This window comes from Synchiropus splendidus, chromosome 11 (genome assembly GCF_027744825.2).
Source record: "Synchiropus splendidus isolate RoL2022-P1 chromosome 11, RoL_Sspl_1.0, whole genome shotgun sequence".
NCBI classification, from domain to species: Eukaryota; Metazoa; Chordata; class Actinopteri; order Syngnathiformes; family Callionymidae; genus Synchiropus; species Synchiropus splendidus.
In genome coordinates this window covers 13687953-13704014 of record NC_071344.1, presented here as the reverse complement: position 1 = coordinate 13704014, position 16062 = coordinate 13687953, and the positions used below count along the sequence as shown (strand labels likewise).

Below are 16062 nucleotides of genomic sequence, written 5' to 3'. Positions count from 1 at the left end.
AAACAAATGATCTGGTTTTCATCTTCAGATGGCCATCGGCTATTGATTCCATGTCAAGAGGGCGGCTGAATTATGACGGGACAGGAAGACCGGGCCTGCATCTAATCACTCCGGTTAGCGTATCAGGTTCTGCTCAGATCCCCTCCCTAATCACGCCGCTGTTAGTCACAAAGAGTCTCAGCTTGACTCGCTGAGAAACTGTCCAGAATCCAAGATTCATGTCTGCGTGGAATTATCCGGCTGACCGGATTCCGGCAAGCATTCTGAGGCCACACACACACACACACACACACACACACATATATATATATATATATGTATATATATATATATATTTACACACAGCGGTACCTCAGTGGTCGACCACAATCCGTTCTAGGCGGCCGTTTGAGAAGCAATTTGTTCGAAATCTGAATTGATTTTTCCCATTACGATTAACGGAAAAAGAAATGATGCGTTCCAAGCCTTAAAATAGTCTTTTGTAGGAGTGAATGTAGAGTGTCTGCTGCAGGTGCGCTGTTCCTCTATGTGTGTGGCCGCTGCATGTGGGAGGGGTTGCTGAGTGAGTGACGTCTCTCCAGAAGTGAAGAGGTGCCCGGTGCGTGTCCAGCTCTGAATGTGCGCTTCTGTGCAGTTTGGCTGTGACAAAGTCATAAACCAAGTCACGCTCTGTCCCAGACTCGCCTCATCCCTGTCCCAGCTCCAGCCCACAACAGGACATCAAACCCTGGAGTGAGCTCCAGCCTCAGAGGTGTGGAGAGCGAGCACCTCCCCTGTGACACTCTACCAGGGTCCAGTGTGGAGACAGGAAAGGTTTTACACCTCAATATGAAGAAAAAACAGTCAGTAAATGTAAATGTCTGCATACAGAGGCTGCGTTATACACAATAACAATGCGCGTCGTGGGTCAGCTAATCGGTCCATGCACATTATGTTTTTTACTGCTTTTTTCAGGGGCGTTCGAGAGAAATCAGAAGCAAAAAAATCTCGAAATTTTTGTTCGAACTGCAATTTGTTCGAAGTCCGGGGCGTTCGAATACCAAGGTTCCACTGTATATACTATATATATATATATATATCTATATATATCTCCACACCCACACCCACTGGGTCTGCGCTCTTCGATGAGGGAGCGCCCCACCCTTTTTCCGAATGGTCTTGTGGACCACACCCACCTTGGAGATCATCACTCCCGTGTCAAAAAACCAGACCAAGAGCGACAACTCAGATTGAATTTGATATCAACATCAGTTTTAATTACCCCTCGTGATGGAGCCTTTCTTTTCTCTCACTGAACCAGCTCTTTGTGTTTACTGTTTCCATCAAAACATGTGTAGTTGAATCAAAACTCCCTCTCATTCATCAAATCCCTAATGTGTGTTTATTCTCCGAAGCCCTTCATTGACCGGGTACGTCTGCCGTCTCTCCTCCATTCTGTTCCATTTCTTCGGTTGTCAGCTCGGCGCACGGCAGCCGGCGGCACTTTCACCTTTGCTGTTGTTCTCCATCCTTCAGAGCGGCATAGTTCACTTGACAGCGCTACGCCCCCGTGGCTCCCCAGGACAATAGCCTCCGCAGAGGCCCCAGGAGCGTCCTCCACCTCCGCCACTAAATTCCTCCAGCCTCAGCCTATTCTCTCGCAACACACGCCATGATGTTTGCCAGGCTGTGCTGTCATCTGCCTACTGTACCTTTTTGGGAGGAAGATGCTGCCACGTTGAGAAAGAAACACAGAGAATAAAAGCTGCTTGAATTTCTAAAGCAAATCCCTCATTTTGCCGCTGTCTCTCCTGGGTTTGTTCCGAGCTTAGGGAGAGCGAAACTGACAGCAGGAAGGATATAGAATCTCTTTTAAAGTAAAGGAAAAGAAAAGGGAATTCTTCAAAGGCATCAAAACTACAGCTAATGTGCTTTCTTCATCTTTCATTGTTGTAAACTTTGAATGAAAAAGGTTATCTGACGTTTCACAGATACTGCTGATTCGGCACTGCGTTGAGGCATTATTTCCTGTGACCTTCAAAAACTAGATTTTATCTAAATTGAAGATTAACTGGTGCCACCTACTCAAAGAGCAGATTGATGATGAAAAGAGGAACGTACGTGCACGTTTTGGAGAAGTTTCATTCCGACCGTTTTATTTCGGTGCATGTCGCTCTGGTGGAAAATGAGCCGAAAGAATCCGCTGGTTTAGATGATTCCTTTTCAAACATCAGTGGAAAACCATGGTCAAAGCCTCAAGCCGCATAACTATGATGGTCAGGAGACAACCTCTTTCCTCTTAGAACATAAATCTTCAGATCAAGGATCTTTGGCCTCTCAGTTGCAAACACAAGTCCACAGAGTCCTGAAACAATTGCTGTGTCTGTGCGTTATGTTGCCTTGTGGCCACCTTGTTCAATGAATTCAAGAGACCCACACCACATCTTTCTTCCTTGTTATTATTGTTTGTTTTTGTTTATTTATTTTAGCAATATAAATCACAATGAAAAATCACTGTGTGCAAAGAGCTCAATTGGACTGTAGGTGGCAGTAGCATTCGTGAGCTTCAACAACACAGGAGGCTCGAATGAAGCGCAGCAAAGGTTTTCTAGTGAATGACTGATCATTGGTGAATCCAGATGAAACTAGAGAACACAACTGAAAGTGTGTTGTTGCTAAGCTCACCACTTTCTGAGCAATGAACGCTTCATTGAAATCATTCACTCATTGTTTTGTAGGCAAGTCCCTCTCCTCCACTTCACATATAGTATCTTGCAGATTCTCCTGTTGTCTGTGAACATTCCACCATCATGGCAGGTTTCACTACTGTGCAATAACACTTCCTCTTGCTGACTCTCTTCAGTCACACCTGTTTAACCCTGTCAGCATTCTCCTCTTCACCTTCATTCTGGATGGTTGATGCCCAATACTTGAACTACCTTCTCATTCCCAAACATATACTCGGTCTTGTGATCGAATCTACAAAAGCTACGCTGGGAACTCTTGGAATGAAAGTCACAAACAGATTAACATTTGCCAACATGGCGGATCATTGTGTCCGTGGGGTGACTCTCCCTGGTCCGCCCAATGTGTCTCACATAATAAAGCTGTTATTTAAGGGTTTGATATTTCTCTGTATACCACAGTTGTCGTGCAAACACACAGAAAGCAGGTGTTTTTTTTTTTTTTCCTGGTGTTCCCTGGACCTTTGATCCCAGGTCTGTAATGTTTAACTTTAAAGGAGTGTTCTTGTTTACTGAAGCCCGTCAGCCATGTTGGACCTCTGACGTCATGGCGTAGCACTGATCATGTGATGCTGTCTGTGAATTATGAACAGCCCCTGTGATTCATGTATTTGACTTGCTCATGTCTGACCATGACCTTTGTGTGTTTCAGTGGTGAGTGGGGCGGAGGACGTGGCCCTCTACGTGGGCATGGTGGCCGTGGCCCTGTGTCTCACTCTGCTGCTCATCATTGTGGTCCTGGTCTACCGACGCAAGAAAGAAGGCCTGGATGCTGATGTGGCCGACTCCTCCATCCTCACCACTGGCTTCCAGCCCATGGGCATCAAGCCCAGCAAGCCAGGTGTGTGGGCACCGCGGCCACGCAGGCCCCCCACCCACAGCAGTAGGACACTGTTCTTTGTTTAACCCGCCGTGTGGTCTGTCCGTCCGCGCCTACCAGCGCTCATCTGTGTGTTCAGCCCATTCTGCGTGGGTTAAGGAGGCGGTTTGGAGGAACAGAATACTGTAGACGTGTGTGTCAGAGGGGCTTTTCATCAGCTTGTCTGACGCGCACTGCTATGCTGCCACCTTCCTGTCAAAAGAAAAGGCGCCGCAGTGTCTGGAGGTTTGGCAGCCAGTTGTGAAAATACAACTCTGTTGGTTGAGATGGGGAACTGTGTTGTGGCGCCTGTGATTCACGGTGGAGAAAAAGGCTTTTGTATATTCGGAGTGCTAAGCTCATTCTGTTTGGAGCTGATTGTTTGCTTGCTAAAGAGACAGACAGGCGGCGAGAGGGAGAGGAGGAGAAGTGACTGGCTCTGGGCTGAATATGTGTTTGTGTATTGTCAAGAATGCGAGTGTGTTCAGCGCCATATGTCTTTCCGGCGTTTTTGTCAGTTTGCTGTGTCAGTTTTGTGACAGCTTTCCAACGTGTGAGGTTTGAGACTGATGCATGAACAGCCACCGCCGCTCATTGTCTTCTCTGTTTGTTTTTTACCCACACAGAGAATTCTCATTTGCTCACCATCCAGCCGGATCTCACCACCACGACCACCAGCTACCAAGGTACCCTGCGCTCCCGCCACGACGCCACCGGCAAGTTCACGCTCACCAATGGCCCTTTGCTGGACCCTCTTCCCAATGGCTCCCACACCCTGCACAATGGCAAGCTCAACCCTGACCCCTCGGACTTCATGAGCAGACTGTCCACTCAAAGCTACTTCAAGACTCTCCCACGCGACGTGGCCAACACATCCTATGGGACTTTCAATTTCCTTGGAGGGAGACTGACGATACCCAACACAGGTATGAGGCTTTGCTTTGTCAACCTTGTGTTTATGGTTGGATGGGTTATTCGACGGTGCCGGTGCCACTTGTCATGTCTTCAGTTGTACCCTACCGTCTGGAGTCTGGCACACGTGGGGCTGATCAGACCCGCTGTGTGTCGCCCTTCTGGCTCAGACTCGGCCAAGGCCTGCTTCGTACTGCGGCAGGTTCTTTTTGACGTCTACCACTGAGCCCGCTTTCTGATTCCAAATAGCCTTCTCATAGACTAAACCACTACAGCCCACCTATACTGGACTCACAGACACCTACCTGGCCCAAGTACGGGCGCAGGTTCTGGGTACTGCAGTTTCAGATGGGAAGCTGACTCACTGACACTGCATCAGTGGACCTGTTTCAGAGACAGTGGCTCAGACACGAAGACAAGAAGCTTAGGTAGAAGTGGAAGACATGAAGATGCTCAGGTTTTCATTTGGAGTGACTGGGAAGGACACGTTTAGAAATGGAGGAGATGAAAGGGGCAGGTGTGACGGGAGAGGATGCACAAGACAGCCTCAGGGGGAGGACACTGACTCGCACTGGCAAACCCTGATAGGAAAATGCCAGAAGAAGAAGAGGAAGTCTTCAGGACTTCTGCTTCTTTCCCTCTCTGACAAGCCCTGCAGTTTCTTAAAGTACTATCATGGTGATCTAATTCAACATGCAAAAAACTATTTAGTTGTGTTTCCCCTGCCAAATATCTCTTTATTGCACACTTTATTGTCCTTGTTCATGTAAGTAGCTTTAACCACTGGTTTTCTCCTGAAACATTTTTAATTCATTGTAGTTTTCTTTTTTGTCTAAGTGTCGGGCCTGTTTCTCAGACTGCAGTGTTCAGTTGAAGACACAAGTTTCTGTTGTAAATTAGTAGCTATGATGATGGAGATAACCAGTGTACTTGTATATTCTGTATTTGTCAGTGAAGTCTCAGACGGCCGGTGACATCACTCGAACCCCCGTGTGACTCTCATACCAGTAGTTGACTCTGTGCAGCTGAAATTCACAGCTGAAGTGGGAAATATTAGTTCCTCAGGTCATTTAAAATGGCGCTGTGGCAGTTGTCTCACTTGGAGATGGTGTTGACTTTCATTTGGAATAGAGCCATTGCTTCTCTCCAGTCCAGATCCCTCCCCACATTTTCGGCTTGTTCTGACTTATTTCCTATTGATGGAGGCGAGCCAGACAAATCCAGCCGGGAGGACACCACAGGCTAGGACCAGATGGAGAGATGATACGTTCTCTAGAGCTTGTAATTATGTTGGTTTTCCTTTAGTGGCCAGCAGGGAATCACTGATGTATTGACGTATTTAAAATGAGTAAATAAGTGCGTCCAAGCCTCACAGCAATCTGCACTCAGCTGCCAATTCATAACAAGGTGCAGCGTCCGTGTTGCTTCGTCAGAGCCTTGGTGTTTAGCGGGAAAGTTGGAGGAAATCGCATGAACAGCTGGATTATTGATGGGAAAACTGAGATAAAGAGTAGCTGAATGAGTTGAGTCAATCGCTGTTACGAGTGGAGTCAATTGTTTTATGAAATTTAGCCGCGTGTTTTGCGCATTGTCTCATGGCAGAGAAATCAAAACATAGTTGATGTAGTCAAAACAGTAGTTAAGTCGATTTAAACTCAAACACTTAACCTTGTTGTTTTTGCTCCAATTTGTTGGGTATTTATATTCCTCTGAGCGTTATTTTGGTCGGCGGCGACTCAATGTCACGTTATGAATATTAAACGGGTCAAAACAGGATGAGAGGCACAAAGACGCATGATGTTCTTCAGTGTTGCCGCAATTATTATCTGGGGATTAGTCTCTCTTAAAAAACATTTCATCATGTTCAATCACTCCGTCATGATTCCAAGTCAACACGCCGCCGCTTTGCTTTCGCTGCCAGGTTCAGCAGAGGACGACGCTTTTGCCACCTCAGATTAGTTCTTTCTCGGTTTGCTGGAAGTTTTAATCTCTTTGGTATTTGTTCAGATTAGTTACATTGGTCTGGGATGCGTGTTTCAAATCAATTTGTTATGCATGTTTAACCAGAGTCCTAAAAAAACGGCAGGTCAAAGTGAAGGCCCCGGGGCCACAGCTGCCTGCCACAATTCCATCGCTATTTTTAAGGACCTTTCACACTACACCATAATGCACTGCAACATATGAAACCTTTATTACAGTTAACTTTATAACAGTCATAACAGCGTTTTAATGGTGCTCGCTGCTAATATTGATCAGTATTAGCAGAAAAAGATCCATCAATATTTGTTGATGTACAGCAACAACGATGGAAGCAAATATTTATATGTACAGTGGTACCTCGGTTCTCGACCACAATCCGTTCCAGACGGCCGTTCGAGAAGCGATTTGTTCGAAATCTGAATCGATTTTTCCCATTACAATGAATGGAAAAAGAAATAATGCGTTCCAAGCCTTAAAATAGTCTTTTGTAGGAGTGAATGTAGAGTGTGTGCTGCAGGTGCGCTGTTCCTCTATGTGTGTGGCCGCTGCATGTGGGAGGGGTTGCCGAGTGAGTGACGTCTCTCCAGAAGTGAAGAGGTGCCCGGTGCGTGTCCAGCTCTGAATGTGCGCTTCTGTGCAGTTTGGCTGTGACAAAGTCATAAACCAAGTAACGCTCTGTCCCAGACTCGCCTCATCCCTGTCCCAGCTCTAGCCCACAACAGGACATCAAACCCGCTCCAGCCTCGGAGGTGTGGAGAGCGAGCACCTCCCCTGTGACACTCTGCCACGGTCCAGTGTGGAGACAGGAAAGGTTTTACACATCAATATGAAGAAAAAACAGTCAGTAGATATAGCCAACAGGACACGTCTGTATGGTTTCGGAGGCGTTTGAGTTCTGGATTTTCATTTGAAATCAGAAGCAAAGAAATCTCGAAATTTTTGACTCCGATTTGTTCGAAAACCGAGGTACCACTGTGTGGTGTGTATATATATATATATATATATATATATATATATATATATATATATTGTTGAGGACGAAGTGAACATATGCCACGCACAGTTTAAAAGCTATAAAATAACAATAATAATAAAGGTACAGTAGGTAAATTTACATGATGATCAAATGACTAAATATGATGCGAAAGGGTCATAAACAACAGGACAATTCATATTTTTTCGCTCAATCATCTCTTCTGCTTAAAAAAAAATCATGATATTATTAGTAGTAGTACTAGAAGTAGTAGTAATACTTTCCAGTTGAATTTATTCAGAAGACACAAATAGGAAGAGATGCTCCATCTGTTTTGAATTAAGCATCTGCTTCTGTGTAGGTAATTTGCTTTATGTTTTTGGAAGCACGTTTAATCTTTTTTCTCTCCTAAAAACAAAGACAGACTAATTAAAGCTACTTCGAGACTAAAGGGGTTTATGAAGCGCTTGTTCCGTCGTGCACGGAAACAAACCGTCCCAGAACATCTTCATCTGCTGCGTGTTCAGCCGCTGATATATAGAAACGCGCGTTATGTAAAGTGACAAATGTGTTTTGAAAACAAACACAGGGCTGTTTTTTTGTGTTTTTTTTTTTAAACTAGGCTGCCTTTTTTTGTCAACCCAGTAATGAGAAGGTTTGATTTATGGTGGCCTTTATTGTTTGACTTTAGTTAGCATTCCCAGCTGATCTGATGACGCAGGGAGTTGCTTCTTTTTCTAATTCACTTACAAAAGCACAAGACATCAACATAAATGCTCCAGGGACGTTACGTCCAGAAGCATTCTTTTGTACGGATCAAGTGAGAAAATCTGTACCTCCATAGGAGAAACAAAATCTTACCATTTCAGTGTGGTACATGTTGCATCAGCTCAGGGAACTGCGTTTAAGTGAATTTAAATCATTAAATTCTTCGACTTTGCTCTTTTATTTATAAAAATTTGACCCACATCAGGCAGGTTCCTTCCTAGTACAATGGTTTTTCTTCTCCTGCTGCTGTCCTTCCTGACCACATTCGAGTACAGTTGACATCAATTCATGTGTCACGCTCCATTCTTTCCATCTGCCGTCGTGAAAAGAAGTGACACTTTTTCGAGCGAACAGTCGAAGGCGGCAGTCACGCCGTCTCCTTCTCTTCAATGATTCCACCTCGAGTGCAGCGACACAACGACTCCCAGAAGAAACACACGTCAATTTGTCAGCTTTATATACCAGCTCGTTCAACTATGAACTCGCTCACACGCACAGGAAGCCACTCAGAGGAATAGCAAAGTGATTTTTGCTTCATTTCATTCGAGGATTGAGCAAGTAAAAATGCATCCTCATTGTGATGGGAAGCACAGCCGAACATCTGAGTCTTCATCAGATTTTTTTCTTTTCTCTGTACTTATATCTTATTACGTGTCATGCGTATTAATAATTGATTCTTCAATAACGGTAAAATATACACTTGTTAAAGCTCCACTCTGCAGTTCAAGAATGTTTGTTTTTGGCGCCACTGCTGGTAAGAGAGTGGAATTGCTGCTGGTTCATAACACCCCACATTTGATAATACAGCCTTCAGAAACGTTGCGATTTCGGCATCTGAGCCCTCAGATGGTGTATGCTCCTCAGCGATCCCTACTCCTATCTTCACTAGCTTCACATTTTCTCCTCCTGGACTCATTCACTTCGACCATGATACATATCCATGAGAGCGGCGTCTCTTTCCTGAATGCCGTAACGCTGTTCTGAAGTTCCGTGGGTAGCAGTGAGGACACTCCCAGGCTCTGCAAAAGTGATGTTGCCTTGAGGTCCGTACCAATAATAGCTCCAGAGCCATCCTCTGAAACTTCGGACTCTTCAATATGAAATTAATCGTCACTGAAAATTAAAATAAAGGTCAAAATCCTATGTAGTGCTGCTTTAAGTCGAAGATATTTCCTGGATTTATTGAAATATTTATGAATTAACTTGAGTCTGTCCACTTTTCTTGATGTAATTTCTTACTTTTTTTGGTGTGTCCCTTTAAATATACAGAAACACATACATCAAAGACTGAAGTCTTGCCTGGTATTCGTCCTATTTCTAACAAACATTGGTGCTAAGCAAAGCACTCACCAGCAACAGCCACGAGAGTCGCAGTCTAATCTTCCTTTTCTTAACTGTTACTTTTTTTCTGCCTCATTTTATGCGTGAATGAGCTCGAGTCCATGTGGACTCGCACTGATTTCCTCATTGGAGCGAGTGAAGCATCAGCTCTGGCGCATGTTCACTGAAATATACATATGCATGTATGTATTGGATGCCGAGCGTTCAGAGTTAGGTTCCCTGTCTTTCATCTGGGAGCCTCGGCAGGAATCCGATGGAAACCCGTGTAGCAGAGATCAAGGCTTAATCTCAAGAGGAAACGTTGGGGAGTCTTGGGGTTTGTTCGCATGCGTGGAACCAGTGGGTTTGATCTGCTGGCCGTGGGTTGAGAGCCTTCGACCTCAGACATGAAGGTCGATGTTCAAGATCTTCACGCTAACTCGGGGCATCTCAGGGTCATGGAAAACAGCCGCACAGACGCTGTGGATTCAATTTTGTTTGACTGTTGTAAACAGGCCCATTTCATAACCATGACTGTGGCAGCGCTGTCATAAAGTCTCTGTGTGCTTTGTTTTTCAATTAGACTGTAAGTGGATGATTTTGGCAGCAGCATTGCAACACAAATGCCACCACACTCCGACTACCCCGGTTGGCGTGCCTATTCTCCAAGGTGCCTTCCAGCTCTCTCCCGGGGAGCCCTGGTGCCGGTGCCTGTTCCATGCTCTCAATTATCTGCTTTATGGCAGACGGCGAGCATTTTAACTGTGATGCAGCCTGCGCTTTTGTCTGGGCTAATTGTCGACCGCTGGGACGCGTGCCACCGCGTCTGCCGCTGCTCAGATTTGCATCCGCAGCAGCTGATGGAGGCTGGTTTTGACCTTCACATATATATTTTTTTCTTCCTGTTTTTATCAGCTGTTTTATTGAGTTGCTTTTGCCCCCAGTGTTGAATGCGAACAAATGAGCTCCCTCCTTCTGACTCCTTCCCTCCATTCTCTTCATTAGGAGTCAGCATGCTCATCCCTCCAGAGGCCATCCCCAGAGGGAAGATCTATGAAATTTATCTCACTGTTCAGCGAAAGGAAGACTTGAGGTAGGTCTCTTTCACGCTGGACGGTGTTTGCTCTGCGCTGCCATCGCCGAGGATGTAAATAAATAACACCCTTTTTACCAGTCCGTGAGCCCTTAAATGAATTGTCCCACTGTTTATCTGTTTATTCCGCCTCTAAACGAATAGCCACTTGGAAGCCGTTGTATTTTTCTCCTCTCGCCCAACAGACCTTTATTATTTTCAGTCACAGCAGCTAAATAATTCAGAGCTGGTGGTGTCATATCCTTCTTATCAAACAGCAGTAAATTCCCACTGATATCTGGACGAGTAGAAAGCACTTTATTATGAATCTCTCTCTCTCTCTCTCTCTCTCTCTCCGGTTCAGGTTACCGCTGGCCGGCTGCCAGACCCTTCTCAGCCCCGTGGTAAGTTGTGGCCCTCCAGGGGTGGTCCTGAGCCGGCCAGTTATCCTCAGCATGGACCAATGCTCCGACGCATGCCTCGATAACTGGGCCATCCGCCTCAAGAAGCAGAGCTATGAGGGCACTTGGGAGGTGAGACGCTACTGTTACTCTGGAGTAAATCCTTAATAGAAGGACTTGCATTTCCATCCAGTGGATTTGTGGAATTCTCAATGAACTCGCGGAGAAAGACCTATTTGGGGTGCCAGGGGAGTTTTTCATGAGCGACCTGATACGGGAAAGGGACTTTATACGACACCCTGAATAATGGTTGTTGAGTTCTGGTGCACATTCCGTGTATGTTATGAAGTTATGAAGCTTGAAAGTAAATCTCATGAGCGAACCAAAACATCTTTCAGAGCTACTGCATGTTTACTTTAAAGTGAATTCCACTTCCTTCCTTCATCCTCAACCTCAGTCCTCAACCTCCCGCGAAGTGCAAGACCTGTCCCTATTCTCCGGAAGCTAAATTGAGGAGTATCTTCCTCAATGTCAAGAGTCACCAGCACCTACACCCAGAATGCTTGCCGTCCAAAGTGGTGATGAAAGCCAGCTATATTGTTTGCTTTTTAATGGAGATATAAATATTATGAAAACCATTGTTTCATCCTTTATCATTTTATGGGTTATTTACCTCAGTGCTGCATGAAATTTGCTTTTATTGTATTTAAGTAGGCATGATGCTGCCCTCCACAGGTGCAGACGTATCTGCATTTAAGGAGTGTCCCATAGCCCTTAACACTGGGTTTTGAGGGCTGAAATTGAGGCTTGAGCTTGAGGGTTAAGGATTGAGGATTAAGGGGGAATTGGAATTGACTCTTACAATAGATTCCTCCATCATATCGTTTCTCTAATCCTCAGTCATGTCTCTCAACAATCCTTCCATTGTTATCTGCCATTTTTTATCCTTAAATTTGTCCAAACCAATTTGGTGTCACACTCGAACTCATTCTTAATACTCTCTTGCAAGTGGTGATGGAAGTGTGAATGTCAACAATTATTCTGAAAAACCCAACGTGATGCAGGTGAAAGGGATTTTGGTGAACGATGGGAAAGCTGTTGCATGTTGTGAGTCATTGATAAAGGACGACAATGCATCTAAAATGAAGCGAACCACACATTAGCCTTTGTGCTAAATTAGTTCGATTTTTTCTTTATAATCCCACAGTGGGGAAATTCAACCTCATATCAGATTGTTCTTAAATCACCGTATACTGATAATGAATTTGGTTTGGGTTGGATCACTACTTGGTGAACATCTGCCCCATTATAGAGCTGTCAAAACCAAATTCATCTAGAAATATTATTGGGATCCTCTGTGAAATACTGGCCAAGGAACATGTTATGACTGACAGGGAGAAGAAACATTTTTATGACGTGTCATTTGACATATCTAAAGCTAAATATCCCTGAATTTAAATCCTCACAGGCAGAATTGAAATACAACTGGGGTATGTTTAACAAAACTTTTGTCCGTTTTCTGCCTCATCCGGGTCGCGGGGGCAGCTGTCTCAGAAGGGAATTCCAGACACTTCTCACCGAGGCCACATCAACCAGCTCCTCTAAACTACTATGGTGTGTCCAGGCCATCTGAGGGATACAATTTCTCGGGTTTGTCCCCAGATGTCCCTCACAATTATGATCTATCAACTATTTAAAATGACTAATCTCAAGTAAATTCAGTTGCAAAGGTTTAGTTTCCCACCCTTGTTGTAAAATGCAAACTATTTTTTCTTCTCAATATTTAGTGCATTATATAAACAGTAAACGAAAAAAATACTAGTTATTGTTCATGTCCGAATAATCTGGGGCTGATGTCACTCAGGAGTTTAAATCAAGATTTCAATGTCGTGTTTTTTAATCCATGCGAACACAACTGGCGCATTTGAAACTTTCCCAGTAACATACGTAACATTCCTGTTTTATCACTTTATTACACTTTCAATTATGTGTCTGGTTCTCAAATGGTCCGGGGGAATCGGGAAGGTTGGATGGACTTGGGAGTGTGAGTAGGTCTTCTTTCATGTTCGATATTGTGCATAAATTATTCAGCGTCCCCGTGTGTGGCGGCGACGGGGTGTCAGTGGGATGGATTGGCTTGTCTAAGGCAGAGGTTAGACCAGCACTTTTAATCATCCGCCGGACCAAATATAGCCCCGCAGCCTGGCTTCACGGACGCAGGAAAAGTGCCAGGTGGACAAAAAAAAACATCCCGTTTTAAACTGAAGACTGATGGTTTGTGGGGGGATAGAAGTGCAAATGAATGGCCACCGAAGAGGGAAGAGAAATGAATCAATTGTGAGGAGGCTGTAATTGAGCCGCGCCGCTTCACCTCCAGGAATTATTACGACGCTTCAAAAGTGAGACTGCATTGTGGTTTTATAGTGAATGAGTAATGTTGATGCTAATTCTATTGATGCCGACGGTGTCGGGTTCAATCGATGTCCGGAGGGGCTGGTGAGCTCTCTTCAGCTCTATTGGCTAATGGCAAGCGTCGCTCAAGTGGGATGGTGGAGTTTTAAGATTTGGCCTCCTTGGGTCCAGTTGGTCCCCGGCAAAGTAGCCCGGGGAACCATGGAAATGTCTCATCCGAGAGGTCGTGATGCGGGAGGATGCTGTCATCTTCACTCCCGAGAAACCCTTTATCTCATTGACAAATGCAAGTGCCATTTAATTCCCTGCTGCCTGGAAGCCTCTTGAACAGCTTGCATCGGTGTTATTGGCTGGATTAATTGGCGACTTGTTCCCACTATTCTTAACAAATATCCAGAGGCTTAACTCCAATAATCCAATATTTACCTCACCTCCACGCTCTTTTCTTTTTAAGTGTCTGTTCCAGCCAGGAATCTATTCGAGTCTCCTTTCATGTCGATTGAGCACCGCGTTCATGCGTTATTAGGGAAATTGATGTTGTTGTTTTTTTTCTGTAGGATGTTGCGTTTGTCATTTGAATATTAAAAACAAATTTCATGCAACGAGCATGCAGGGTGGAAGAAAAGAACACCTTGCTGGTTAAAAATAAGGATGTGCGTTTTGTTCCTACCGACGGGTGGCGAGACACGTGTGCGCTAGTCGCTGCTAAAAGTCGCTTTTGAAAGTGAAATCTTCAGACACGTTATCCACAGGCCGTGCTCACTCACACTCACTTTGAATATGGCACTTCCTTTCCTTCATCTAGGGCGTCATTTCTTCTGTTTTGGCATTTCACACTCAAGGTCTCACGGGCCACTTCAAGTGACGGGGGGCGGATTGAGCCCCTGGGCTTGACACCTGTGATGTTCATATGGAATCGGGGTCACAATTGTTGCTTGGTATTTTACAAGTAGCTGAGTGTTTTAAAGAGATTCTCTGTATCCAGTCGGTCCATCACTTTTCTCCTCCAGTCAGAGCACAGCTCTGCTAGCAGAGACGTAATTTTGGTCATAAAGATGCATTTAAATGACACATGAATGTACAGCTACTGTAGCATTCGCACAGCTAACATAGTCCTCTGCGGTGTTCCGGAACACAATGAGTTAGAGTCACAGCTGGAACTCTAAATCAGGAGAGAATTATTAAGGCCCAATGACTCACAGCATCAAAGGACTTCCTGTATCTAAGGTTTTTGGAGTATGTTTTTTTTTTTTGCTCTGTCAAGCTGAAGCTCGGTTTGACTGTATCCTGGTAGCTTCAGTGTAACCCAACAGCCAGTTTGGAAGCACAGAGCCAGACTGCTTTTCCTAACAACCTTTCATAAAAACAAACACCCACATAGATGCATCAGGTATTCAGGCAAACACATTACCTTTCCCTCCTACATAAATTGGCTGTCTGACCTTTCGCTCATGCTTGTTGTTTCTTCTCAAGGATGTCCTGCTGATGGGGGAGGAGCTGGTGTCAGAGCCCTATTACTGCCAGCTGGAGGCTGAGACGTGCCAGCTGTTCACCGAACAACTGGGCACCTTTGCCTTGGTGGGCGAGTCCCTGCACATGGGTGCTGCCAAGCGCTTGCGGCTGGTGCTCTTCTCCGACGCGTACTGCTCCACGCTGGAATACAATATCAGAGTCTACTGCATGGACGACACCCAGGACGTCTTCAAGGTAAGCGTCGCTCTTAAATCCCTGGATTGGTCCAGTCGGGTTGTTTCCCTGCAAGCTGTGCTGTTCATGTGCAATTGTCTTGTCTGACGCGTGGGAAGGTAAGTGGCCGCAGCAGTAGCACAGTGTATCACAAGGCTGACTATACACCGTGTGGACTTCAAAGGTGTGAGCTGTGTGAGGTTGCTGCTTTTCTCCCCCGGGTTCATGGAAACAATGCATCCTTCCAATTACGGTTTGTGTCCAAGCCATTTCATTCCCTTCATGCCGGCGGCCGTTCCGCGTGACTGCCAGGGGCCGAGAAGTTTCCCCATCACATTGTTCAACACCATATTTTGCTTCTCATTTTTTGCTCCCCGCACGGCCGGACTATAATCAGGCGCTAATGCCTTCCTGCTCCCCCCCGGGGGGAAGCCTCTGAGTAGCCTGTTACGATTTCATTTGCATGGTTAATTACTGAATTAAAAGGAAAGTCTGGCCCAATCCTTTCCCAGCAACCCCCCCGTCCTTTCTCCCCCTCAACCATGCTCCTCGGTCCTGACACCACCCGCCGCCGCAAGGACCACTCGCCGCTCAAGTCCGCTTTTTGCCGGCTGTAATGGCTGACCTTGGTGCGGAGGTTTGCCCTCAGCTCCGTCTATTAGGATGACTGTGTGACACGAAGAGTGGTGGCTGCAGTCCCACGACCAGAAACCACCAAGTGGGGTGGAAGCAATGCTCAGGGTGCGGACAACCACAGAAGTCATCTTTGATGGTTCAGTCCTGTCCGTCTGCTCGGGCTTTCAGCACGTGTGTCGTCGAGGTGTCTCACGCAGGCCAAACTCTTCAGTACCAGGGTTAGCACGAAGCTAAAACTGCTAACTCGACTCCCAGGACGATATTCGCTTCTATCCAACAAGGCATAAAGTAGACTTTTATTTGGATGGAAAATGGGAAAT

The 16062-nt window shown here is 45.5% G+C and overlaps 1 protein-coding gene across 4 annotated transcripts in view; it reads left to right on the top strand.

Annotated features, from left to right (window-relative positions):
* unc5a (unc-5 netrin receptor A) overlaps positions 1–16062 on the top strand; it is a 166402-nt gene that overhangs the window by 130724 nt on the left and 19616 nt on the right. For 2 of the 4 annotated variants that reach the window (XM_053878460.1, XM_053878458.1), the window contains 5 exons: positions 3376–3564; positions 4209–4508; positions 10541–10628; positions 10972–11140; positions 14894–15127. In XM_053878460.1, coding sequence (XP_053734435.1) covers positions 3376–3564; positions 4209–4508; positions 10541–10628; positions 10972–11140; positions 14894–15127 — 980 coding nt within the window. Of the gene's footprint in view, positions 1–3375; positions 3607–4208; positions 4509–10540; positions 10629–10971; positions 11141–14893; positions 15128–16062 lie in introns of all 4 variants that reach the window. The other 2 variants (XM_053878459.1, XM_053878457.1) reach the window with 1 other exon arrangement.